We start from the raw sequence: 25,902 nt of genomic DNA, 5'->3' as shown, positions 1-25,902 counted from the left end.
TTTATGGGACACAATGTCCCTGAAGACAAATAGAATCGAATAGAAAAAAGGAGGAAAAGAAGAAAAAAGACAGTTATTGGAAGAAAGCCATTTAGAATTTGGCTGTCGTCCTTAAGGAATTAAAAAACAGTCTGTAACGGAAGAGATCTGACCAGTGATCCATACAGGCAACACATTAACTGGCATTAAAGTATTAGCTGGTGATTTCTTCCATAAAAGCTTCTTAATTTTTTAATGTTAAGAAAAGGCAAAAGCAAATATAAAGCATTCACAGGTAACCTTGCAACTACTGCTACAATTTAAGTGATACCTGGTCTTCAGAACTACACTGAGAACAATGATGGTGCCTACAATTCAAAACAGATTTTGCAACTTTAAATAAACAAAGTCCCAGAAGCTACCACCCAAGAATAGAAAACAAGAGCAAAACCTTTAAAAATATCTTTTCAGTTTCAAAAATCAAAGAAGTAGTGGTATAATAGTTGCCAAAAGAACATACTATAAGCACAACAGCTGAAGGAAAAATTAAGCTTAGTTTAACAAAAAAAAATAATGATGAAAAATTGCATCTGCACCACAAATAGCATACTTACCTAAAAACAATGGTGTCGTTTCTTCTAAAGTAGTTGCATTAGGATCTGCCCCAGCTTCTAAAAGAATCTGTACAATTTTCCAATGTCCTTGACTTGCAGCGAGATGCAAAGCACAGAAACCTTCAAAGGTCTTCATCTTAATGTAGTTTTCAGATGAATCTGTGGAAGAATCAAAGCCCATCAACTAGAAGGTATTACTTCTATTTCCCGGTTTTTAAAAGCAAAGATTCCAAGAGGAATTTAGTGAACTATTAAGATATAAGTAATGTATAAATGACAGGTTTCACCATTTAAAACTCTAGAAAATCAAGAAAAAGTTCTACAGAGATCCCACTGTGAACAGCTCTTTGGTATTCTTAATACACAAATCCTGTCCACTCGCTCCCATTTTCTCTTCTCTAATTTTTGGTGAATAAGGGAAGAGGAGTGGCAGAAATTGAAAGGTAACAAAAGCAATAATTTGAGGAGGATGCAGCACTAAAGACTTGCTTAAACAGAATTTACCGAAATATTCATCAATTTTAATTTTTTTTTAAAATTTCTATAAGGGAAATGGTCTGATCTCTTAGCATTACTTCCTTGTACTCAACTAATACCATGAGGCAGTTTTAAATACTCCTTTTCTAACTTAAGACTATGGTTTAATAGTTAATGAAAACTGCAGTTCTAAAAGAATAAAATGCACTCTAACACAACCAGTGACATATAATAAGGAATTTATGAGTTAAAGTTTCTGAAATGTATTTGTCATGAAAACGTCAAGGTTCTGGTAACACTCAAATTATACAAATAATATTTACACAATAAAATTCTATGCCCATTATAGAAAGATGGGCTCTAAAGTGAAGGGTGAAGACATTTCTGAGAGCTGGAATAAACTAAACAGAAAATAAAAAAAAAAAAAAAACATTTTCTTGAAGTGTCAGAATTGAAACAAATGCTCCTAACTAGTTATCTATTTTAAGTAATTCTTGTCATTGTAACTCACTGATGAAACAAGTAGATTAAGCCATGATATCCCAGTAACAGCTTCTAAGTACATATATTCAAAGAAAATAGTCTCAAACTTCACAGATGCACAACTAAAGGGCAAGATAGAGTAGTCATATTTTAAAAGGACATATCACAGAAATAGGGTTTCAGAGATTAGTCAGAAGTTGACTCTTATTCAAAGTAGTTTATTGAGATTAGTCGGAGATTAGTCAGACATGACCCTTATTTCATGTATTAACCTGACAGTTTTGTGAATACAAATGACATGAAAACCTAGGAACACAAAGACATATATAGATAATTGACATCAGTAGATTGGCTCCTAAATGGGAAATTTCAATATTATAAAGATGCTGATTCTTCCCAAAATAATTAATAAATTTAATACAGTTCTAATAAAAATGCCATTAGAGCTATTTGCTTGTTTTATACTTGATAAAGTAACTCAAGTTGATAAGTCTAGGGTAGTGATGCAGGATTTTTTGCTCCTTAGTTCAGCTAAAATCCAGGTTCTTGTGTCACCACCAGGACAGATCAGGCACGTGGACACACTGAAAGGTTAGGAGAGCAGAATTTATTAAAAGAAAGCTCTCAGCTAAAAAAGGGGGTCCTGCCAACAGGTTCCCACCCCACAGATTGAATACCAGACCACCACACATGAGCTGAAGAGGCCAGGCTCCTCGCCACTGCATAAGGTAAGAATTCCCAGTGGCTTCACCCCATTCTTTCAGTGCACAGGCAGCCCCTTATTCTGAGCCACTCCACATTGATTTATTTCCCTTTCTGTGCACGTGTTAAGGCATGGAATTTTTCACCCCCATGGGCATGTTTAGGCAAGCCCCCAGTGCACAATGACCTGGGCAGCATTTGGCTGTCTCCTCTCTCTATCAGTAGGGCAGGTAAGAGTAACAATTTAGAAAAATGAACAACACAAGCATTGAAGCATGCCTAGACTTACTATATATTAAACCATGTCTTAAAGTTAGAAAAAGTAAAGTAATGTGCTCCTGGTACAAATGCAGAAAGAAAGGTACCCATCAGGGAAAGGAATCAACAGAAGCAGTAAGAGACTAAGAAAGATGGTCACTAAAAGGTCGGAGACCTAGACCGGTGCTACATTACAGAAGCCAAGGAACTTTCTCTTGTAAAGTAGAAAAGATGTTCTCCTCCACTTACAAAGAAAAAAAAGGCATAAAGTTTAATCCTGACCATTTAAATATTATGCCTTACAGCAGAAAGAGTGAACCTTAATGTACGCAACTTAAAAAAAAAAAATCAACCAGGAGGTAAAAGGAAGGGTGATCCTAGGATAGAATGCAGACTGTGACAAAAGAATCTAATTGGATTGCAAATGTATGTCATAACCACACTGAGAGATAGAGAAAAAAGACACTGGTCTACATAACTTTGATAAATGATGCTATGACTGAAAACTGTAAGACTAAAGACAAAAAGAACTGCATATAAACACTATGGTCTAGTTGGTAAAGTTGTTCCTAGGAGTAGAGATTAACAATTCTGAAACCACTCTACATGAATACGAAGAACAAACAAATAAATAAACAGATGGCAGATCTCGGGGCCAGGTTTCTTACTGTTGGAGAGGAAGGTTACATATAAGGAAAGAGGGAAGGCTAGAATGAACCATGTGTTCTGGAGTAGAGTCCAGACATCAGTATGAATTCATGTTTAGCTTAATAAAGATACAGATGGCTAGACACGGAAACAACTATAGATATATATATACATGGGTTATAATATATAAATATATGTTCTAGATCTGTCTGCTGAAAGGGCTTAAAATCAATGACAGTCCAGTAGCAACAAGCACACCCAGTCCTCAGATCTTGGTTTTCTCTCTTTCTTTCTGTTTTTTTTTTTTTGAGACAGTGTTGCCCAGGATGGAGTGCAGTGGCACGATCTCAGCTCACTGCAACCTCCACCTCCCAGGTTCAAGAGATTCTCCTGCTTCAGCCTCCCGAGTAGCTGGGATTACAGGTGCACCACCACACCTGGGTAATTTTTTGTATTTTTTTTTTAGTAGAGACGTGTTTTTGCCATGTTGGCCAGGCTGGTCTCAAACTCCTGGCCTCAGGTGATCTGCCCGACTTGGCCTCCCAAAGTGCTGAGATTACAGGCGTAAGCCACCATGCCTGGCCTTACATCTTGGTTTTCACTATCATTCTCCTGTAAAAGAAACCAGCACTCTTATGAAAATGGCTGATTCTAAGGCTGAGGTGGGAAACATACAAAGAGTCGGAGCATACTGTAGGTCCAAAAAGTAAAACGTGCTCAAAAAACAAACAATGGGGGCATGCAAAAGAGACAACAGGAGCCACTCTGAAAGGGTATCCTATGACCAAAACAATATGAGCAACAAAATAAATTACATTGTATTGGATTGTAACCTAAAGTACAGGTATAAAATAAGTAACAATGAGTTCATGCAGATATAAATGACTAAATATATAAATTAATGGGAGAGAAGAGATAAATCTCCGATGTAGAAGAATTCCAAATAATTTATGTAAAGACTACTCCATCAAGGAAGTAGAGTTTAATTCCCACTTCTGGAGTGCAAGCCACCCTTAGTGACTTGCACACACACTCATCTTGGGAAAAGGAAATAAAATCTCCTGTGTGATTATCTATGAAGTAAAGAAAATAAAAGGCACTTCTCACACAGGTGAGAAATACTGAAGTCAATTTACTACTAACTTGAGATCTTGAAATATTTTACCTATAGAAAAAAAGATATTAAGCTAACTTTAAAATCACTGGACCAGGAAGATAACATTTGAAGTTGGATTTAGGCTGCAACTTTGACTCTGCTAGAAATAATATGGGTTACACTTCGGGCCAATTACTTAAACCTCTCTGAAGCTCAGGTTCCATAACAGTGAAACAAGAATAAATTAGCTGGACCAACTCTCAATAGGGTTCAATAGAATTAGGTATATAGTCTGAATTTTTGTAAAATACAAATGCAGATAGATATGCAATTTAAGTACTGTCAAAGTTGTTACACATTTGGTAAAGTCTCCAAAGTATCATTTTAAGAAAATTTTCACCACCCACTATAAATTAGTTTTGAAAGTTCCAAAGATAAACTGCTTTCCTTAAACTGATACATGAGTTTTAGCAAAGGGATCTTATCTACCTTGTACTGGACCATCAACCACCACCTTCTCACTCTCTTCCCTTCTCTACAGGGGTGCTTCTTGAAAAAGAAATGGCTCATCCTATTCACTGTTTTTAATGCTTTAATCTCTCTTTACCCTCAAAGGAAGGCAAAGTGGCTTCTCCTTCTCAACTACTTATTGCAACTTTAAATGGTGTGGGTATTAAAGACATTCTTAATGGACAAACACAAGGAGCACTTAAGGTCTTTCACAACTTGTGAGTTATTTCCTGGGAATACTTGGAGAATTAGAGCCACCTCAGCTGAACCAATGCCAGCTACTGACGCCTGTGTAGCAATGACAAGAGTTGGCCCAAACACTGCCAATGAAACCACACCCTATGTTTACTGACACAAAGTGTCTTTTTACTTATGAATAATAAACTTGTCTATTACTTCCTATAAAAGTGGTAGTGATGGGTGATAGACCGTTATTTTTGTTTTCTGCAAACTCTAACAGGGAAAGTAAAACCACAAGGTTTTCAGTAGAGGAGACAGGTTAAGTATTAAGACCAGAATATTTCTCAACAGCTGAGCCAGAATTTGATGACAAATTTACTATGTGCCAATCACAAGTGTAATAAATGTCAAGATTATATCGCCACACCATTTACACAATTTATATCATCTATGTTTTATTTAGGTATTATAAGAAAAGGTTATATATAAAATAATTTCCACAATGCAAGGAATTGTATTATGTGCAAACTTCTCAGATAACCCTCAGCAGAGACTTCATAATGCACACAAGATGCATGGAAGAAGTCAGTGAAGAGGAAGAAGTTGAAAGGCATTACAAAGAAAGTAGACACTGTTAAGAAAAGTGACGAGAAAATACCCGAAACACATATAACACCGAAGGATTAATATCCAGAATACATAAAGAGCTCTTTAAAGATAAGGCAAGGCCTAATGCAGTGGCTCATGCCTGTAATCCCAGCACTTTGGGAGGCCAAGGAAGGAGTATCACTTGAGGCCAGGAGTTTTGAGACCAACCTGGATAAAATAGTAAGACCCCCCCACCTCTACAAAATATAGAAAATAAAAAAATTAGCCTGATGTGATGGCATATGTCTGCGGTCCCAGTTATTCCAGAGACTGAGATGGGAGGATCACTTGAGCCCAAGAGTTGGAGGCTGCAATGAGCCATGATCATACCACTGTACTCCAGCTTGAGCAACAGAATAAGACCCCATCTCTTTAAAAAAATTTTTTTAATTAAAAAAATAAAAATAAGGTAAGTCTAGAACTTCCAAAGGGAAATCCTGCCTGTCTAATGACATCATTCTAATAGTAGAATCCAGCAGTCTCTGAAGAGACCCATCACTCAGATTTACATTTACTTGAGCTACTATATTCCCTTTCTTTGCTTAAGCTAGTTTGAACTAGGTTTCTTTCGCTCAGTACTGAAAGAATCCTGATTAACATAGCATACAATTTAGCAGTATCTATCAATATTTTAACTTGGCATGGTGATGGTTAATTTTACATGTCAACTTGACTGGGTTAAGGGATGCCCAGATAGCTGCTAAAACATTTCTGGGTATATCCATGAAGATGTTTCAGGAAGACATTACCATCTGAATCAGCAGACTGAATAAACAAGACCTGCCCTCACCAATGTGGGCGGGCATCATGTAATCCTTCAAGGACCTAAAAGAGAAAAAAGGCGGGCAATCCCCTCTCAGTCCCCACCCATTGTATGGGAGCTCTGTTTTCACTCTATTAAATCTTGCAACTGCACACTCTCTGGTCCGTGTTTGTTCCAGTTCAAACTGAGCTTTCACTCACCGTCCACCACTGCTGATTGCCGTCGTCGCAGACCCGCTGTTGACTTCTACCCCTCCGATCTGGCAGGGTGTCCACTGCACTTCTGATCCAGCAAGGCGGCGCCCATTGCCACTCCCAGTCGGGCTAGAGGCTCACCATTGTTCCTGCAAAGGCTAAGTGCCTGGGGTTCATCCTAATCAAGCTGAACAGAGCTGTAACACTCACCGCATGACCCAAGATTCCATTCTTTGGAATCCGTGAGGTCAGGAACCCGAGGTCAGAGAACAAGAGGCTTGCCACCATCTTGGAAGCAGCCTACCACCATCTTAGGAGCTCTAAGAACAAGGACCCCCGGGTAACATTTTGGTGACCACGAAGGGACCTCAAAAGTGGTGAGTAATATTCGACCACTTTCGCTTGCTATTCTGTCCTATCCTTCCTTAGAATTGGAGGAAAATACTGAGCACCTGTCAGCCAGTTAAAAATAATTAGTGTGGAAGCCAGACTTAAGACTCAGGTGTGAGGCTATCTAGGAAAGGGCTTTCTAACAACGTCCAACCCTTCTGGGTTGGGAGCGTTGGTCTGCCTGGAACCAGCTTCTGCTTTCAATTTTCCTGGGGAGGCTGAGGGCCGACTAGAGGCAGAAAGCTGTCGTCCCGAACTCCCGGCGTTAGCTGGTTGAGATCATGGCGCAGCCAAAGTCTCTACTCAACAGTCGCCCATGCACGCACCCCTACCTTTCTTTCTGACCCATACCTCCTGGGTCCCGACCATGACTTTCTTGAAAGTGTAGCCCAAAATTCTCCTTACTTCTGAATCTACTTCCTCCGATCCCTGACTCCTAGGTACTAATGGTTCAGACTTCATTTCCTCTCCCAAGTATTAGAGCAAGTTGTATCTCCAAAGGGATCTAAGGAAGTTCTATGCTGTGTCCTTAGGCATCTAGGCTATGAACCCAGGGAATCTTGTCCCTGGTGTCCCAGTTTAGATATACAGCTCTCAACATGGGCAGTTATGTGGGACCCATTCCCCACCACCCTTGCAAGGGCCCCAAGTTTGTAAATGGCTAGGAGATTGCTCTCCCATCGTGTAAGATGCTCTCCTCCCCTGATTTCTACCCAGCTTATCCCTCTGCAATACAATCTCCAAGCCTTGGCTCCTTGGCCAGGGCCTTGAAACTCATGACCCAGTACTTTAACAACTGGAACTGGGTCTATGACAACATAATAGATCAGGATGAAAGCGAATTAAATAACTCAAGGAGAGAAGAGACAGAGAGAGAGAGAAAAGAGAGGGAGAGAGAGAAAAAGAGAGATAGAAGTAGTAAAGAAAAAACAGTGCGCCCTATTCCTTTAAAAGCCAGGGTAAATTTAAAACTTATAATTGATAATTGAAGGTCTTCTCTGTGACCCTATAACACTCCAATACTACCTTGTTGTCACTGTAAACAAGGGCGTAGCCTGAAAACACTGAGACCACTGACAACACATAGCCTTCCTATCAAAAATCCTTAACCCAGTAACCCACAGAAAAAGGCACATAGGATAAACAGGATCCAACTCTCAAATTTCGTACCGGCAAGGACTTAATCCGGGGCAACAAAAAGTTTAAGATCGATAATTAGGGCGTATTCCTACAAGGTAAAAGGACAAAGGCCCTAGTGGGCAAAAACTCTACCTCAATCCTAACTCAAAAGGTTACCTACACCCTCTCTGAAAAGAATTTGCATAAGAACTGTTGTTTATGGGAACGCATCTTGATGGGGCAGCTGGGTTGTTATAAAATACTCAGGAACCCAGCCCAGCTCTAGAACTCACCCTTGAGCGCAAAGGCAATGTTGGACATGCTGGTAAAGGACCACTAGAATCCAGCAGCCCGGACCCCTTTCTTTGTGGTCAAGAAAGGTGGGAAAAGGGGTGCAGGACTGCTACATTGGTGAGTGTAACTAATCCGATAAGCAGAGGTCTATGGGTAGTTACACACCCTGGAAAGGAATAAGCACTAGTACCACAGAGGACGCTCTAGGGATAATGCTCATTGGAAAATGACTAGAGGTGCTGGCATCCCTATGTTCTTTTTTCAGATGGGACACATTCCCCCCAAGGCAAAAACGCCCCTAAGATGTATTCTGGAGAATTCAGCCCAGAGTGTATGTACCTTTTTCCCTGTCAGACTTGAAGCAAATTAAAATAGACCTAGGTAAATTCTCAGATAACCCTGATGGCTATATTGATGTTTTACAAGGGTTAGAAGAATGCTTTTATCTGACATAGAGAGATATAATGTTACTGCTGGATCAGACACTAACCACAAAAGAGAGAAGTGCCACCATAACTGCAGCCCGAGAGTTTGGCAATCTCTGGTATCTCAGTCAGGTCAATGATAGGATGACAACAGAGGAAAGAGAACAATTCCCCACAGGCCAGCAGGCAGTTCCCAGTGTAGACCCTCACTGGGACGCAGAATCAGAACATGGAGATTGGTGCCGCAGACATTTGCTAACTTAAGTGCAAGAAGGCTAAGGAAAACTAGGAAGAAGACTATGAATTATTCAATGATGTCCACTATAACACAGGGAAAGGAAGAAAAATCCTACCGCCTTTCTGGAGACACTAAGGGAGGCTTTGAGAAAGCATACCTCTCTGTCGCGTGACTCTATTGAGGGCCAACTAATCTTAAAGGATAAGTTTATCACTCAGTCAGCTGCAGACATTAGAACAAAACTTCAAAAGTCCGCCTTAGGCCCGGAGCAAAACTTAGAAACCCTACTGAACTTGGCAACCTCGGTTTTTTATAATAGAGATCAGGAGGAGCAGGCAGAACGGGATAAACGGGATAAGAAAAAGGCCACCACTTTAGTCATGGTCTTCAGGCGAATGGACTTTGAAGGCTCTGGAACAGGGAAAGGCTGGGCAAATCGAATGCCTAACAAGGATTGCTTCCAGTATGGTTTACAAGGACACTTTAAAAAAGATTGTCCAAATAGAAATAAGCCGCCCCCTCGTCCATGCCCCTTATGTCAAGGGAATCACTGGAAGGCCCACTGCCCCAGGGGACGAAGGTCCTCTGAGTCAGAAGCCACTAACTAGATGATACAGCAGCAGGACTGAGGGTGTCCGGGGCAAGCACCAGCCCATGCCATCACCCTCACAGAGCCCCGGGTATGCTTGATCATTGAGGGCCAGGAGGTTAACTGTCTCCTGGACACTGGCGCGGCTGTCTCAGTCTTACTCTCCTGTCCCGGACAACTCTCCTCCAGATCTGTCACTATCTGAGGGGATCCTAGGACAGGCAGTCACTATATACTTCTCCCAGCCACTAAGTTGTGACTGGCAAACTTTACTCTTTTCACATGCCTTTCTAATTATGCCTGAAAGCCCCACTCCTTTGTTAGGGAGAGACATCCTAGGAAAAGCAGGGGCCGTTATACACTAGAATTAGGAGAAGGAAAAAGGGTAAATATATATACAGACTCTAAGTATGCTTACCTAGCTCTCCATGCCCATGCAACAATATGGAGAGGAAGGGAATTCCTAACTTCCGAGGGAATACCTATCAAACATCAGGAAGACATTAGGAGATTATTTTTGGCTCTACAGAAACCTAAAGAGGTGGCAGTTTTACAATGCCAGGGTCACCAGAAAGAAACGAAAAGAAGTAGAAGGGAACCGCCAGGCGGATATTGAAGCCAAAAGAGTTGCCAGGTAGGACCCTCCATTAGAAATGCTTACAGAAGGACCCCTAGTATGGGGTAATCCCCTCAGGAAACCAAGGCCCGGTACTCAGCAGAAGAAATAGAATGGGGAACCTCAAGAGTACATAGCTTCCTCCCCTCAGGATGGCTAGCCACTGAAGAAGGAAAAATACTTTTGCCTGCAGCTAACCAATGGAAATTACTTAAAACCCTTCACTAGACCTTTCACTTAGGCATTGATAGCACCCATCAGATGGCCAAATCATTATTTACTGGACCAGGCCTTTTCAAAACTATCAAGCAGATAGTCAGGGCCTGTGAAGTGTGCCGAAGAAATAATCCCTGGCACTTCAGGCCTACATTTCAATCCCTGTATCTTTAACCTCCTTGTTAAGTTTGTCTCTTCCAGAATCAAAGCTGTAAAACTACAAATCGTTCTTCAAATGGAACCCCAGATGCAGTCCATGACTAAGATCTACCGTGGACCCCTGGAACAGCTTGCTAGCCCATGCTCCGATGTTAATGACATTGAAGGCACTCCTCCTGAGGAAATCTAAACTGCACGACCCCTACTATGCCCCAATACAGCAGGAAGCACTTAAGAGCAGTCGTCGGCCAACCTCCCCAACAGCACTTGGGTTTTACTGTTGAGAGGTGGGACTGAGAGACAGGACTAGCTGGATTTCCTAGGCCGACTAAGAATTCCTAAGCCTAGCTGGGAAAGGTGACCGCACCTACCTTTAAACACGGGGCTTGTAACTCAGCTCACACCTGACCAATTAGGTAGTAAAGAGGGCTCACTAAAATACAAATTAGGCTACAGCACGAGGTAAAGAAATAGTCAAATCATATATCGCCTGAGAGCACAGAGGGAGGGACAATGATCAGGATATAAACTCAGGCATTCGAGCAGGGAGAGCACAGAGGGAGGGACAATGATCAGGATATAAACTCAGGCATTCGAGCAGGGAGTGGCAACCCCCTTTGGGTCCCCTCCCGTTGTATGGGGGCTCTGTTTCACTCTATTAATCCTGCAAATGAAAAAAAAAAAAGGCAGAAGGAGAATTCATTCTCTCTTGAACTAGGACATGCATCTTCTCCTGCCCTTGGATACTGGAGATCCTGATCCTCAGGCCTTCAAACTCCAGGACTTATACCAGTGGCCTCCCACACCCCAGTTCTCAGTCCTTTGGCCTTAGACTGAAAGTTACACTATCACTTCCCCTGGTTCTCAGGCCTTCACACTTAGGGTGAGTTACACCACCAGCTTCCCTGGTTCTCCATCTTACAGAGAGCATATGATGGGACTTCTCAGCTCCCATAATTATATTAGCCAATTCCCATAGTAAATCCCCTCTTGTCTATCTATATATATTCTATTGGTTCTATTTCTCCAGGAAACTCTAACTTATCAAACAGTAATTGCACTTCTAAAACTCCATCCTACAGAAATGGTTAACCATGTAGACAAAGATATATACATAAGGATGTTCACTGAATCACTAGTTATCACAGCAAAATTTTAGGAAACAAACAAAATATCTATCAATAGAAGAATGGTTACATAAATTACATTACATCTCTACCATGAAATACTACGCAAAAGTGTTTTCACTCAAGAGAGCAGAAGAGTGACTTGGTCTGTTGCATTTTAAAATGATCCCTCTAATATATTGAGGGTGGTCTGTCATAGGATGCAGAAGGAGCAATGGCAGATAGAGAAGATCTGTTAAGATGCTATTATAGCAACGCAGACAAGGTATTAATGGTAGTGAGAAGTGATCTAACTGTGTGTGTGTGTGTGTGTGTGTGTATACATACACACAAATATAGACATACACATACACAAATTTGCTGACTGACTAGATGAGAAATATGAGAAAAAGAAACGAATTAATGATGGCCCAGAGTTTCTGGCCTGAGCTGGAACAATGGAATATTTCTATCTAACAGATGAAAAAACTAAACCACTTAGAGGTTAAAACACCTGTCCAAAGTCACACCAATAAAATGGTAGAGTCACTAGAATTCAGGTCCATCTGACCGTAACTCTTAATCACTATGCTACAATGATTTATTTGTCTAAGGAACTTCTGCATCTGTTACTGTGCCCAGTATTAGTGCGTATTTTCTTATTTAACATGAACTAATAAAAAATACTATGAGCTAGATCATTTATTCGCCAAATAAAAGTATTTTTTAGCTATATGCTTAATAATTATAAGATTTTTAAGTGACTTTTAGTCAGCAAATGACTTATTATTGAATGGCATTAATTGTCAGTGAAGATCATTACTGCCCTCCAGGATGACAAGCTTCATAAAATCTCAACACCCATTACACCCAACCTCCAATACAGGAGAGAAGACAAGCAAATTTGTTATCTGTGCTAATATGTTAAACAGAAAACTAAAATGAGATACATAAGGAATACAAAAATATGTATGCATATTAAACTTCTACGTAATCTACACCACACTTGAATGCTCTTCTCCAACTTGAGTCAGAAGACCATGTATGGTACTCAGAATGGATTCCAAATCTAAATTGAAGAGACAGTGAAGCAAAACTCTTCTAACCATTTTAGATATTTCCATTTTATTTGTGTAGGCCTACATACCTTCTTATTTGGGTGCACTAATTATCTTTTAGGAATCTCTGACAGTGTATTAATATTAGATAAACCTCAGGGAGGTAGGAAAATGATATAATAAAAGACAGCAGGTGTGGTGCACCACACCTGTAATCCCAGCACTTTGGGAAGCCAAGGCAGGAGGATCACTTGAGCCAAGGGTTTGAGACCAGCCTCAGCAACAAAGTGAGACAGTTAGCCAGGCATTGGTGTTGTGCACCTGTAGTCCCAGCTACTTGGGAGGCTGAGGCAGGAGAACCGCTTGAATGTGGGAGGTGGAGGTGACGGTGAGCTGAGGTCGCACCACTGCACTCCCACCTGGGCAACAGAGCAAGACTCTGTCTCAGAAAAAAAGGAAATACAGTCGGGCTTCTGTATCCATGGGTTTTGCACCTGCAGATTCAACCAACTGGGATGGAAGATAATAGCATTTGTAGGATGTGGAACCCACAGATACAGTCGGCTGACTTTTTGTATGTGTGTATAGGACATTTTCCTATCTTCAAGGCAGACTGCAGAACTTGAGGAGCATCCATGAATTTTGGTGTCCGTGGACATTTTGGGACCAATTCCCTGTGGATATGGCGGGACAACTGTAGAGATGAATTTAACAGCCAGTTCAAATGCCTTTAGTCAAAAGCATGCCCAAGTTTACTCAGCAGATGAAAAAAAATCTGTAACATAAACTACACTATTCCGATATGAAGAAGAGATGTAACAGTATATTGGAAATGAGCTTTTTGCCTAGAAAAGGATATTCAAACTCATGTCTTTGTTACTACAAATAGTTCGGGAACTCAAGCTTTATAGTTAACTTCAAACAGATTCTGAAAACATATCTTAAGCGTTTGAAATTAGAGGAATAACATCTATTTTTCCAGTATCTTCAAACACTCAACTATAATAGACACTAGACACTTGAACATGTGATTTTAAAAACAATCATGACAAATTTCCTCATTATGATTTAGGAAGTTTAGCCTTACCATCTCTTACCTGTTAAGACAAAAAAAAGAAAAAACAAAACAACAACAACAACAAAAAAACACCTACCACTACCAAAAACAATGTAAAGATTATTTCCTTTTCCATCCAGCAGGTAACAAATTAGTAGTTCTGATGGGCTATGGACCCAGAAGTTTACATTTTAAGGATCTATACCTGGTGATGACAAGTATGCAGGAAAGAGGGTCTGAATTTCCATGATCAATGAAATGAAATTGGTTCTGAGTGTTACAATGCAGAGTATTATAGTCAACCTCAGTTTAACTGAATGCTATAAATTCATTGAATTAAATGTTAGAAGCTTGGTATGAGAGGAAAAAAAGGGCTTTAGAGTCAGAGAAATGGGTTCAAATCAAATACCCTAGTTTATTATGTAACCTTTTACAAGTCAACTTCTCTGAGCCTTGGTCTTTTCACCAATAAAATGAGGATAATACTGCCTCTAACACCACTTTTATAAATATTAGATAAAGAAGATAAATTGAGCATGTGGCACAATGACTATCACAAAGCAATGCTCAGTCACCATTTGTTTTCTTCCTACCCCCTCTCTACTAAATGTCAGAATCTCGCCTTTAGTCAATGCCCTTCACTCAGTAGTGTGCTGGTTAACATTTAATAACTAGCTGTCTAGAGGGAAGAAAGCCCAGTTTATAGCACTGGTTTGTCGTACTGGCTTGTTTCTGTGGTGTAAATACTCCTACCATGGCTGATCCCAAGCATGAAGTCACTGAATGCAGAGATGTAAAGAGATGTGCAGTAGCACACCATTTTTCTCTATCCCATCGGTTTTATTATCTCTACTTTGTTTTATTTTCTTCATAACACTTTTATCTTTTTAAATTATCTTGTTCAATTATTTAGATATTTGTCATCTGTTTCCTCTGACAAGAAAAAGCATCAGGAAGGCAGGCATCTTGTCTCATGCTAAGTAGTTGCAAAAATTCCCAAAAATATTAAAAAGTGTTTAAAAAGAAAAAGACTAATTCAATCAAAACACATCCTCAATTTCAGTACAATTGCTCTTTCTGTTTGGTAAAGGAAGAAAGAATAAACACGACCAGTAACTACCAAATGCTTAAATTCAAACAGCAGACTACTTCTCCCATATCACCTAGCTCAGTCAATAAAAAGAGGCCAGACAGAGGCACTTCCGTATAAGATGTCCAACTAGAGTATCATACTAATTGAATCCAAGGCAGGCAATCTTACTATCCTTAATAAATAAATTCAGGCAGTTATTTTATGACTATAGAAAGGGAAACAAATACTACTGTTAATAAGTTATGTATTATACTTTTTTTATGTTTTATTAATCCAGCTTGTAGGCAAAGCCTCCATACCTTGAATTTACTTTACCTGCATTAATTAACATTTGCAAACATTCTACAGAGTTGTGATAAGCTGCTTCATGAATTGGCATCCATCCCCTGTTATCAGCAACATCGACACTTCGGCCCTTTTTGAGCAGTTTCCTTAAGACTTTAACATTGCCTTCCCTGGCAGCAAGTCCAACTGTAGAGCACGTGTCCGCGTAAGCCTCTGTAAAATCCATTTGTTTGATCAGTCTACAAAACAAGGTAGAAGGATAATACTATAGTCAATAAAACAACACTTCACTCCTAGAGGTCAGCAAATCACGGTGGGCCTGTCTAGTATCTCTCACATGACTGACGAAGAAGGGCCCACAATACAGAGAGTGACTGCCATGCCACAGTCTCTGCTGGTGCCTAAAGCAGGAAGTTTCTCTGTTTGGCAGATTGGAATTCCTTGGAATGTTCCCACTAAAAACATGAAGGGACTTTTAAGTGTTCTAACTTTCCTCCTCTGGAAATGTTTGAGGAGTAGGCTTCTGCTCCTGTTCATACCCCACCACAACGCATTCTTTGGTGCTCCATTGATAAGAGCACCCTCTTTGGTGCTCCATTAATAAGAGCATCTCTGCTTAATCCCCAGTGTACACTACATTATGCAGAGATGGCCATTCAACTACCAGCAATGCTCAGCCTCAATATATAGCCCTCTATAGGAAACAACTAAACCCAAAGAGGCCAGAAAAGCAGTGAAAGATAGGTGTCATTCTAGTCTTCCTGCACCTGCTTGTCCTTTCCAGAAGAGGTTAAACACTCAGGTTCTCTATGCTTGACCAAATAGACCCACTGACTGAGCATACTGAAACCAACAGAGAACACCATAAAGAGATGAGCCCGGTTTTCCTACATAGCCCAGAAAGTTCTTAACAGAGTTCTTGCCCACATCATCACCTCCCTCCAATGCTCACTTCAAGTTCCCCTCCAGTCAGAGTCCAGTATAGCTCTCATGTGACTCTCTCAAAGACACAATTTCTTGTTAGTGACTCTATGAAGCAGTTTGGATATGGAATACATATTTGATTACATAACTATTGTTAATTTTCTTAGATGTGATAATGGCATCACAGTTATTAGGAGAATGTCCTTATTCTTTTTTTTTTAGGGAACTTGTTCTAGGATGAATGTCCTTATTCTTATAAGACACATGTAGAGTATGTGGCAGTAAAATGTCATAACACATGCAACTTCAAATGTTTTCCATTTAAAAGTATAAATAAAGTAATAACGAAGTAAAGCAACTGTGCAAAATGGTAATTATTGGATCTAGATGAAAGGTATTGGTCATTACACTCTTTTTATCTGAGTTTTCTGTATATTCAAAATTTTTCAAAAAAGAAGGGTTAGCAACCATATCAGGCAATTTGAAACCACAACTTAGAGAAAATAGGAAAAGACTTGTTTTTTTTGTTTGTTTGTCTGGTAGCAGCTTCCTACTGATTTCTTTATAAGAAAACAAACAATACCCCTTGAATCTGAGTGTTTTAGCATTCAAGATCACGATATAAAAATCTTCAAGAAAGAACAATCACTCGGTAAGGTTTCTGTTTTCACACACAGAGACACAGCCATGATAGTCCAAGCGAATTTCCTAAACAATATTTTGCAGCAAGAGCTCTAATGAGCAGATCTTCAAAAAATTTTAGGATCCTTGACCCCTTGGAGAAACTCATGAAAGCTGTAGTTTCCCCCTAGAAAAGTGTACACCCCAAATTTTGTATACAAATTCAGGTTCCCCAGCTCGTTTCCAAAGCCTTTACAGGGGCCCCAAGTTAAGAACATTTGCCTGCTCTTTTGTGAACAAGCCAATGATAATACTAAAGATGAATAAATTTGTGTAAAATTTAAATATATAAACAATTCCCATTGAAACGACAGCTACTCTTTCACACGCATAAACTTCTATTGTAAACTTTCTGCTTTTATTTGAAAGGCAAAAGACTTTTTTTTCCAGGACATAAAATCAAATATGGATTACATTCCTCTGGCTGCTATTATATAGGCAAAAATCTAATTTCCAAAGCAGAACCAAACGTGTTTCTAGGTGCTTTGCTACCTGCGGTGCTGGTACACCGCCTCCGTATCTGGACACGAGTGACGACTCCTGCTCTTTTCTCCTTCCTCGGCCCCGTTAGAAATAAGCCCAGTTCCAATTTCAGAGCCAAATAGCTCCAAAAAGCATTGTGGGTATTGTAGTTTTCTGCACACGGGCACTAAAGGTAGGTTAGGGTGATTTACGGATGCTGCAAAAGAATCCATTGCTTACTACACCGAAGGTCAATGCCTCCTGACACCATAATCAAGGAAATAAAATAAAGCTGACTGAGATCCGCTCGGAAAATCTTTCTGGATCTAAACTCCCAGTGCGCTTTGCGCCCCAAGTGGCCATCGCGCCTGCGCCCCGCGCAGCCGGTTACTCGCTTACCCGAGGCTTCAGTCCCCGGCGGCGCGGCGACAGCTAGGGTTCACGGCCACTGTGGCAGAGGAGCCGCGAGAAGATGTGGGTTTTTGGTTACGGGTCCCTGATCTGGAAGGTGGATTTCCCCTATCAGGACAAGCTGGTCGGATACATCACAAACTACAGCAGGCGCTTCTGGCAGGGCAGCACGGACCACCGCGGGGTCCCCGGCAAGGTGAGGCGCCGGTCAGGTCAGCTCCCCACACTTACTGCCCCCGGACCCCTGCTCCCCAACTCCACACACAGCACCCACACCCTAGAGAACCACACCTTAGCGCTTCATGGGGGCCAAGCACATGGCTTGGGGTAACACTTATTTCTGTAGATTTTCCCTGCCACCTGCCCGCCATCTCTAACCTAGCCCGGGCACTCCTTCCGAAGCTGCTTAAGATGCCGGTGGTTAGTTTCTAGAGACGGCGAGAAGCGCGGGCACAGGCGCACGAGCTCGCACCAGGCTGAGTGCGGAGATGGGGACTCCATCTCTCTGCAACCTCTGCCAAAAGAAAAAAAGTCCCATTGGCGGGAAGATGAATGCTCATGTCACCACAGAGTTGAAATAGTAAATCAAGTTGCAAATTCAGCTTTTTAGCAATTAAATTTTTTGGCATTTTTGCATTCTAGCCGACTTTCATGGGCTTGCGATTAAACGTGCATGTTACTTCTAGGATTTCTTTACATCTTTCAAAAGTTTTATTTTCTGACACCTAGGATTGCAGAATGAGTTTCCAAAATTTTCGCTGGTTATTAAGGAACTCACTTTGGTTTTCAGTACTAGTGAAGTTAAATGAAGTTCTGGTTATATGAGTAACATAGTACCAAACTCATTACTATATCCAGCATTATTTTAATGTTACTTTCTTGATGGTTCTCATAATTATAATATGAAATGTAAGTTCATTGATTCACTTTTCAGTCGGTCATACAAAGACATTAATCTCAATATATGTATAGAGAATTAGCAGCAGCTCACTGCTTATGCAAATCAGCTTTGTACTGGCTACAAAACAACTAATCCATAAAGAAAACTAAGATTGAGGTAACTAATAATTTGGAAATTGGTCAATGGAAAGCGGAAAAGATCAAGGCGCTAAAGTAGTTTGCACCTGCTCATAAGAGAGACATGGGATTAAAATCACGAAAAGAACCTGAATTAGAAACCATTCTATCTCAACTAGAGTTGGTCAGTTAAGAACTTGGCTTTTAAGTAGACTATACTGGCCTATTGGGATGTTGGACACAGTGACCTGAAAAGGGGCAATGGCTTAGGATAAATGCACATTTACAGATCAACAGAAATGTCATAGCCAAAGTATCTCCAAGAATGTTCTAAAACAATATTCAAGACATTAAAGAACTAAGCTAAATTAAATGGCTTCTGAGGTGTCAGTTTTGGCTGGGCCCGGTAGCTCACGCCTCTGATCTCAACACTTCAGAAGTTTGAGCCAGGAGGACTGCTTGAGGCCAGGAGTTTGAGAGTTGTCAGTTTTGATATGAATATTTAAAATTGCCATTCCGAAAAGAAAACCTTTAGCCCAGGCTCCGATTATAATGACCAAATATTACATATTTATGTATGTGGCTATAACAACATACTTTACTACTCTAGTCTTGACCAAAATGTACAGTGTGTTACAAAACACATTGAGATATCTATGCTGTCAGAATAGACTGATGATTAGAAATTGCCTAGTCAACACAACAGTCCGTGATTCTTTAAGAGGAGAAAGGGGCTGGCCAGGCGTGGTGGTTCCCGCCTATAATCCCAGCACTTTAGGAGGCCTAGGCGGGTGGATCACCTGAGGTCGGGAGTTCAACACCAGCCTGACCAACATGGAGAAACCCCGTCTCTACTAAAAACACAAAATTAGCTGGGCGTGGTGGCGCACGCCAGTAGAGTCCCAGCTACTCTGGAGGCTGAGGCAGGAGAATCGCTTGAGAGGTAGAGGTTGCGGTGAGCCAAGATTGCGCCACTGCACTCCAGCCTGAGCAACAAGAGTGAAATTCCGTCTCCAAAAAAAAAAAAAAAAAGAGCTAAAAAAAGGTGTCTTTCTGATCACCTAAGACTCAGAATTCTAACTGCACTTAATACCATACATCTTAGCCCATATCTTAGCTCTATTTATTTCACATGTTAGTTTGCATTCTAGAATAACAATATAAGCAACTGGAACCAAGAATCAAGATTTCATCTTCTCCACAGCACACAGTAGGTATGCATAAATAACTTCTAATTCACTTTGAAATTGAAAATAATATGGCATTATCTACTTGACCCTGACCAATATATATATCCTCATTGTAGCATTATCTTAAAAAGAAAACAAGTCAGAAATCTAAATGTCAAGAACACAGGAATGTTTATAGTTCAATGACACAATATTATGCAACTATTAAAATGTATGAGAAAACTAACAGGAAAATTAAATGAGAAATCATAATCCAAAATCCCATGTGTTCCATGATTACAAATTATCTATACGAACAGATAAAGACTAGAAGGAAATAGCAACAAAGATGACACAAATGCCTGGATGATTTAGGCTCGCTATGTGCCAGACATTGGGCATACAAGTAGGTAAAATTGTGGCTTATGACTCAGCATTCCCATGAATGATGTTAAGGTATCAGTACACATACAGCCTTTGGTGCTCTGTGGATGAAGTTTATTTAAAAAAAAAAAAAAAAGCTTGCAGGCACTGATAGGTGTCACCTTTGTGCCTTAAATTATGGAACATTCCAAGTCTGGACTTTCTCTAAGGCTTTCCATTTATAAACAAAGACTGTTTTATCAGTCTTTGAAATGGGAGAACAAATAAAACTTGTTTTGGCTTCATAATATATCATTTCAACCTCAAGTTGAATAGTAAAAAGTGAAGCTTTCCATAAAATTGTTAACTGACCTGTGTTAAAACCAAAATGGGAAAATAAAATTGCCTAGAACACAGGTGGTCTGATTGTCCCATATAAGAACTACACGAATAGGCCAGTTCTAATACTGACCTTTAAATAGGGCAAAGTAAAGTTCATTTATGAATGTAAAAGAAATGCCTACCTTGAAGCACCATTACCATATACAGAAAGGTAAGAACACTTCATAACTCAGAAGTGTAAATCACTCATTCTCTCGCACTTAAAACCTCTTAATATCCCCTGGTAGCAGTGGTTCTTAAAGTATGAGCCCCAGAACAATTTCTGAAATCAGCAGGAAAGTTGTTACAAATGCAAATTCTTAGACAGCTCCAGACCTACAGAATCAAAAACTCTGGAGGTGTGGCCTAACAATGTCTTTGTCAAGCCCTCTAGGTCATTTTGATCCACTAAATTTGAAAGTCACTTCCCTATATATAGGAAAGCACCCTTTATGTCCTATTTTTTTCCCCAAATAAAACTATAGGCCGGGTGCGGTGGCTCACGCCTGTAATCCCAGCACTTTGGGAGGCCGAGACGGGTGGATTACCTAAGGTCAGGAGTTCGATACCAGCCTGGCCAACATGGTAAACCCGTCTCTACTAAAAATACAAAAATTAGCTGGGCGTCTTGGCGGGCGCCTGTAATCCCAACTACTCAGGAGGCTGAGGTGAGAGAATCGCTTGAACCCGAGAGTTGGAGGTTGCAGTGAGCCAAGATCGCACCACTGCACTCCAGCCTGGGCTTGTTGAGCAAAACTCCATCTCAAAAAATAAATAAATAAATAAAACTATAACATTCTTTTTTCCTTAAGGGAAAAACCAGAATATTTATAATTACTGCTTCCATTTGCCTTTCATTTTAGATGACCTTTAGTTACTGGTATGTTTTCCAATATATCCATGTAAAGTGAATATAATATACCTAATACGTATAAATTGATGGAAATCTTTTAGAAAGGCCAACAGTCTCTAGATAAGGTAGGTTCTCTTAATTCACTTTAGCTTTATCATAAAAAATAACTATGCTTAAGAAATAGTGCTTCTTATAAGCAAATATAATTCAAATACTCCATGTCAAAAATGTTGCTAATGCTCAGCTACTTAATGAACTTTATTAATTCAGAAAAATTTTTTTTTACCTTTTTAAAACAGCCTGGAAGAGTTGTGACTCTTGTTGAAGATCCTGCGGTATGGTATATTCTTTTTTGTATAATTTTAATTTTATAAAATGTTGCGATGTTTCTGTTTCAATTTGATTAACAATCATCACAGACAATTTGAACTACCCTAAATTTAGAATTCTTCTCTGTATTTGTGGGTTTTTTTCGTGTTTGTGAAAAATGAGGCCAATAAGAAAAGTTAGAATGCAGAGTGCAAGGTAGACAACAATGTACAGACAAATAGCATGTAGTTTTCGTTTTTGTGGGGTTTTTTGAGACAGAGTCTAGCTCTGTCACCCAGGCTGGAGTGCAGTGGCGCGATCTCGGCTCACTGCAAGCTCCGCCTCCCGGGTTCACGCCATTCTCCTGCCTCAGCCTCCCAAGTAGCTGGGACTACTACAGGCGCCCGCCACCATGTCTGGCTAATTTTTTGTATTTTTAGTAGAGACGAGGTTTCACCGTGTTAGCCAGGATGGTCTTGATCTCCCGACCTCGTGATCCGCCCGCCTTGGCCTCCCAAAGTGCTGGGATTACAGGCATGAGCCACCATGCCCAGCTGTGGGATTTTTTTAAAAACAAGTTTATTAACTAAGAATTTTGTGGTCCCCTTTGACATTAATGGAAATACCCGCCCCCGACAGCCAGACTACCACCGAGAATTAAATGGAACCCTTAAAAGCTCTCTTCACTTTTGCTACCAGTCTTATTTTCAGCAGAAATCTAAGTGAGGAATTCTTATTTTCTTTATTGCTTAATTGTATCAATAGCACCTGTGTGTTGTGTTTTGTGTTTTTGTTTTTAAGTTCAGGAGTACATGTGCAGGATGTGCAAGTTTGTTACATAGGTAAACATGTGTCACGGGGGTTTGTTGTACAGATTATTTCATCACCCAGGTATTAACATTAAGCCTAGTATCAATTAGTTATTTTTCTAGATCCTCTCCCTCCTCCCACCCTCCACCCTCCCGTAGACCCCAGTAGCACCTGTGATTTTAAAACTGGTTTGGAGCACCAGAAAGTTTTATTTAACCAACAATCCTCAGTTTCTTAAATATTTTCAATCATTTTATTGGGGTACAGATTCAGAATTTTATATTGTGAAATTAAATGTTTAACTTTGGAAAGGACTTTAATAAACAAAAATCAAGCAGTTAGTAATGGCAGATAAATAATGGTGTGGATTAGGAAATGCTTTCATAATTGATACTATGAAATGCATTTATAAAAAAGAGCTTCAAATTGGTAACTAATAACTCCTAATTAAACAGTTAATAAACAAATGGCACTTTGTTTCTAGAATTTTTTAATGACCAAGTGAAAGGCTCATATTTTTCATTTCAGTCCCGTTATTAAAGAAAAAGACCAAATTAAAAAAATTTTTTTAAGATAAAATATCTTGCTGTGCCTATGATACAAAGAAATTATTCACAATGGAGATTTTAAAGTGCTTATTTCCTTTATTGTTTAGTATGTTCTTCTGTGCACTTTAAGTGAAGAAAAACTGTATTGACTTTCATTTATTTTTTATTTATTTGAGACAGTCCCACTCTATAACCCAGGCTAGAGTTCAGTGGCGTGATCTCGGCTCACTACCACCTCTGCCACCCGGGTTCAAGCAATCCTCCTGCCTCAGCCTCCTGAGTAGCTGGGATTACAAGTGCCTGCCACTGTGCCTGACTAATTTTTGTATTTTTAGTAAAGACGGGGTTTCACCATGTTGGCCAGGTTGGTCTTCCACTCCTGACCTCGTGATCCACTCACCTCGGCCTCCCAAAGTGCTGGTATTACAGGCGTGAGCCACCGCTCCTGGCCTACTTTTAAAAATATACAAGATATGGGCAGGCATGGTGGTTCACACCTGTAATCCCAGCACACTGGGAGGCCGAGGCAGGTGGATCACTTGAGGTCAGGAGTTTGAGACCAGCCTGGCCAACGTGACAAAACCCCTTCTCTACTAAAAATACAAAAATTAGCTGGGCATGGTGGTGCATTCCTGTAATCCCAGTCACTCGAGAGGCTGAGGCAGGAGAATAGCTTGAACCCGGGAGGCTGAGGTTGCAGTAGACCAAGATCATGCCACTGCACCACAGCCTGGGCAACAGACAAGACTTTATCTCAAAAACAAACAGAAAAGAATATATGAGATACTCTCTTAGATCACAGCCTTTCTTCACCTATTTTAATTAGCCTTATAAATACCAGTGTATTCTTTTCATTTTTCAACAGGGATGTGTATGGGGTGTTGCTTACAGATTGCCAGTAGGAAAGGAAGAAGAAGTAAAAGCATACCTTGACTTCAGAGAGAAAGGAGGCTATAGAACCACAACCGTCATTTTTTATCCAAAAGATCCCACAACAAAACCATTCAGTGTATTGCTATATATTGGAACATGTGATAATCCTGATTATCTTGGTCCTGCACCTCTGGAAGACATTGCTGAACAAATTTTTAATGCAGCTGGTCCAAGTGGAAGAAATACAGAATATCTTTTTGAACTTGCAAATTCTATTAGGAACCTTGTGCCAGAAGAAGCAGATGAGCATCTTTTCGCTTTGGAAAAATTAGTAAAGGAACGTTTAGAAGGGAAACAGAACCTCAACTGCATATAATTTAGTCTTCAGAGAATTAACTTCAGTGCACAATGACAATATGATTTGGAAATACGTTTACTTAAAGATCTTATTTTTAATGTAGTGAGGATATTATCTAAACTTCTATTTTAACTGGAAATGTCCTGAAACACATATTTAAAATATTGGGATACAGTGAAAGAAAAATTCAAATTTTAATAACATAAAGATTTCCTAAGTTTATGTTATTGAACACTTACTCACTAGAAGTGAGTTCTTTAGAAAAATACAGTGAAGGACTCAGTTCAGTCTTGTTTTTATCAGAGTGATAATAATCCTGTTTCACATCCCAATACTATTTTGAAGTTCTAAAGAATTAAACCAAAATTCCAATAAATATAAGGTTATGCCTTCAATATATTCCTATACAATTCTGTAACCATGGTTTAAAATACACAAGCTTAAAATAACATGATTAGAAATACACAATAATATGAACAGTATTTCAGCCTTAATTGTGAATTTCCTTGTTATTCAGGTATTAAATGAAATCTTTTGAGTTTTTAGCCAAAAATTGGCATTTTTTAAATACGAAAATTTCCTTGGAATTATAATGTACTGTACCTCTTCTTTTTTAAATAAAGGCATTTTACTATATGGAAAATAACTCACTAAAGCATAAATTACATTATACAAATCATGATCACTAATGATGTAGTCTGTCATTCACTTTGTATTAATCTTATACCAAAACTGAAAAAGATGGGCTGATACTACAAATTAATGGCACATATAATGAAAATTTAGTTTTTAAAACAGCTTTTGGAATTCTTTGTCTGTCACTCTCTCGATTTGTGTGTGTGTGTGTGTGTGTGTGTGTGTGTGTATATATATACATATAAATTTTTTTTTTTCTTTGCAGCCTGCGTCTGGCCATCCCACAGGCTGGAAAGTGTAACCTCTGGCAGAAGCCAAGAACACGCACCTCCTGGAATTATAATTTTGTTTTGTTTTTTGAGACGGAGTATCGCTCTGTTGCCTAGGCTGGAGTGCAGTGGTGCCAACCTCAGCTCACTGCAGCCTTCACCTCCCAGGTTCAAGGAATTCTCCTGCCTCAGCCTCCCGCGTAGCTGGGATTACAGGCATGTGCCACCACGCCCGGCTAATTTTTGTATTTTTAGTAGAGACGGGGTTTCACCATGTTGGCCAAGCTGGTCTCGATCTCCTGACCTCAGGTGATCCACCAGCCTCAGCCTCCCAAAGTGCTAGGATTACAGGTGTGAGCCACCATGCCCAGCCTATAATTTTTTATTTGTATAAATTTATGGGCTACAAGTGCCATTTTGTTACCTGCATAGATTGTATTTTTTTAAGAAGTGGCATTACCTGATTATTTGTACGTAACTTTTTTCTTTATTTTGTCACCTAAAGAAGAGTATCAATTGGGTGTATGCTGCTACTCAACTAGGAAACAAATTATTAACTCACATAGAATTAACTTTGATTCAAACTATTCAGGTTATTCCTGATTATAGGTTATTTCTTTCTCAAGAGGACATATAATCTC

The 25,902-nt window shown here is 39.8% G+C and overlaps 2 protein-coding genes across 10 annotated transcripts in view; one reads left to right on the top strand and one right to left on the bottom strand.

Moving 5' to 3' along the window:
- Window positions 1–25,902, bottom strand: part of ASB3 (ankyrin repeat and SOCS box containing 3) — a 192,842-nt gene that overhangs the window by 81,755 nt on the left and 85,185 nt on the right. For 3 of the 9 annotated variants that reach the window (XM_031007892.3, XM_019021081.4, XM_055377893.2), the window contains exons 2-3: window positions 15,228–15,436; window positions 594–752 (exon numbers count right to left, since the gene is read on the bottom strand). In XM_031007892.3, coding sequence (XP_030863752.1) covers window positions 594–752; window positions 15,228–15,436 — 368 coding nt within the window. Of the gene's footprint in view, window positions 1–593; window positions 753–15,211; window positions 15,437–17,294; window positions 17,588–17,663; window positions 17,684–17,966; window positions 18,149–25,902 lie in introns of those variants that run through there. The other 6 variants (XM_055377888.2, XM_063696187.1, XM_055377889.2 and 3 more) reach the window with 5 other exon arrangements.
- Window positions 17,643–25,045, top strand: CHAC2 (ChaC glutathione specific gamma-glutamylcyclotransferase 2). The gene is made up of 3 exons (XM_004029232.5): window positions 17,643–17,871; window positions 21,758–21,793; window positions 23,991–25,045. The coding sequence occupies exons 1-3, from the start codon at window positions 17,737–17,739 to the stop codon at window positions 24,372–24,374; spliced, it is 555 nt and encodes a 184-aa protein (XP_004029281.1). The 5' UTR covers window positions 17,643–17,736; the 3' UTR covers window positions 24,375–25,045.

The sequence above is a fragment of the Gorilla gorilla genome, chromosome 12, assembly GCF_029281585.2.
Source record: "Gorilla gorilla gorilla isolate KB3781 chromosome 12, NHGRI_mGorGor1-v2.1_pri, whole genome shotgun sequence".
Taxonomy (NCBI): Eukaryota; Metazoa; Chordata; class Mammalia; order Primates; family Hominidae; genus Gorilla; species Gorilla gorilla.
Note: the sequence above shows the minus strand (reverse complement) of the source record. Positions and strands in the feature narration are given on the sequence as shown.

Bases quoted from the DNA above. Each gene is read 5' to 3' on its own strand.
- CHAC2 (XM_004029232.5), top strand. From the start codon at position 17,737: ATGTGGGTTTTTGGTTACGGGTCCCTGATCTGGAAGGTGGATTTCCCC. The intron at 17,872-21,757 runs GTGAGGCGCCGG...TTTTTAAAACAG, and splicing joins ACCGCGGGGTCCCCGGCAAG to CCTGGAAGAGTTGTGACTCT. The intron at 21,794-23,990 runs GTATGGTATATT...ATTTTTCAACAG, and splicing joins CTCTTGTTGAAGATCCTGCG to GGATGTGTATGGGGTGTTGC.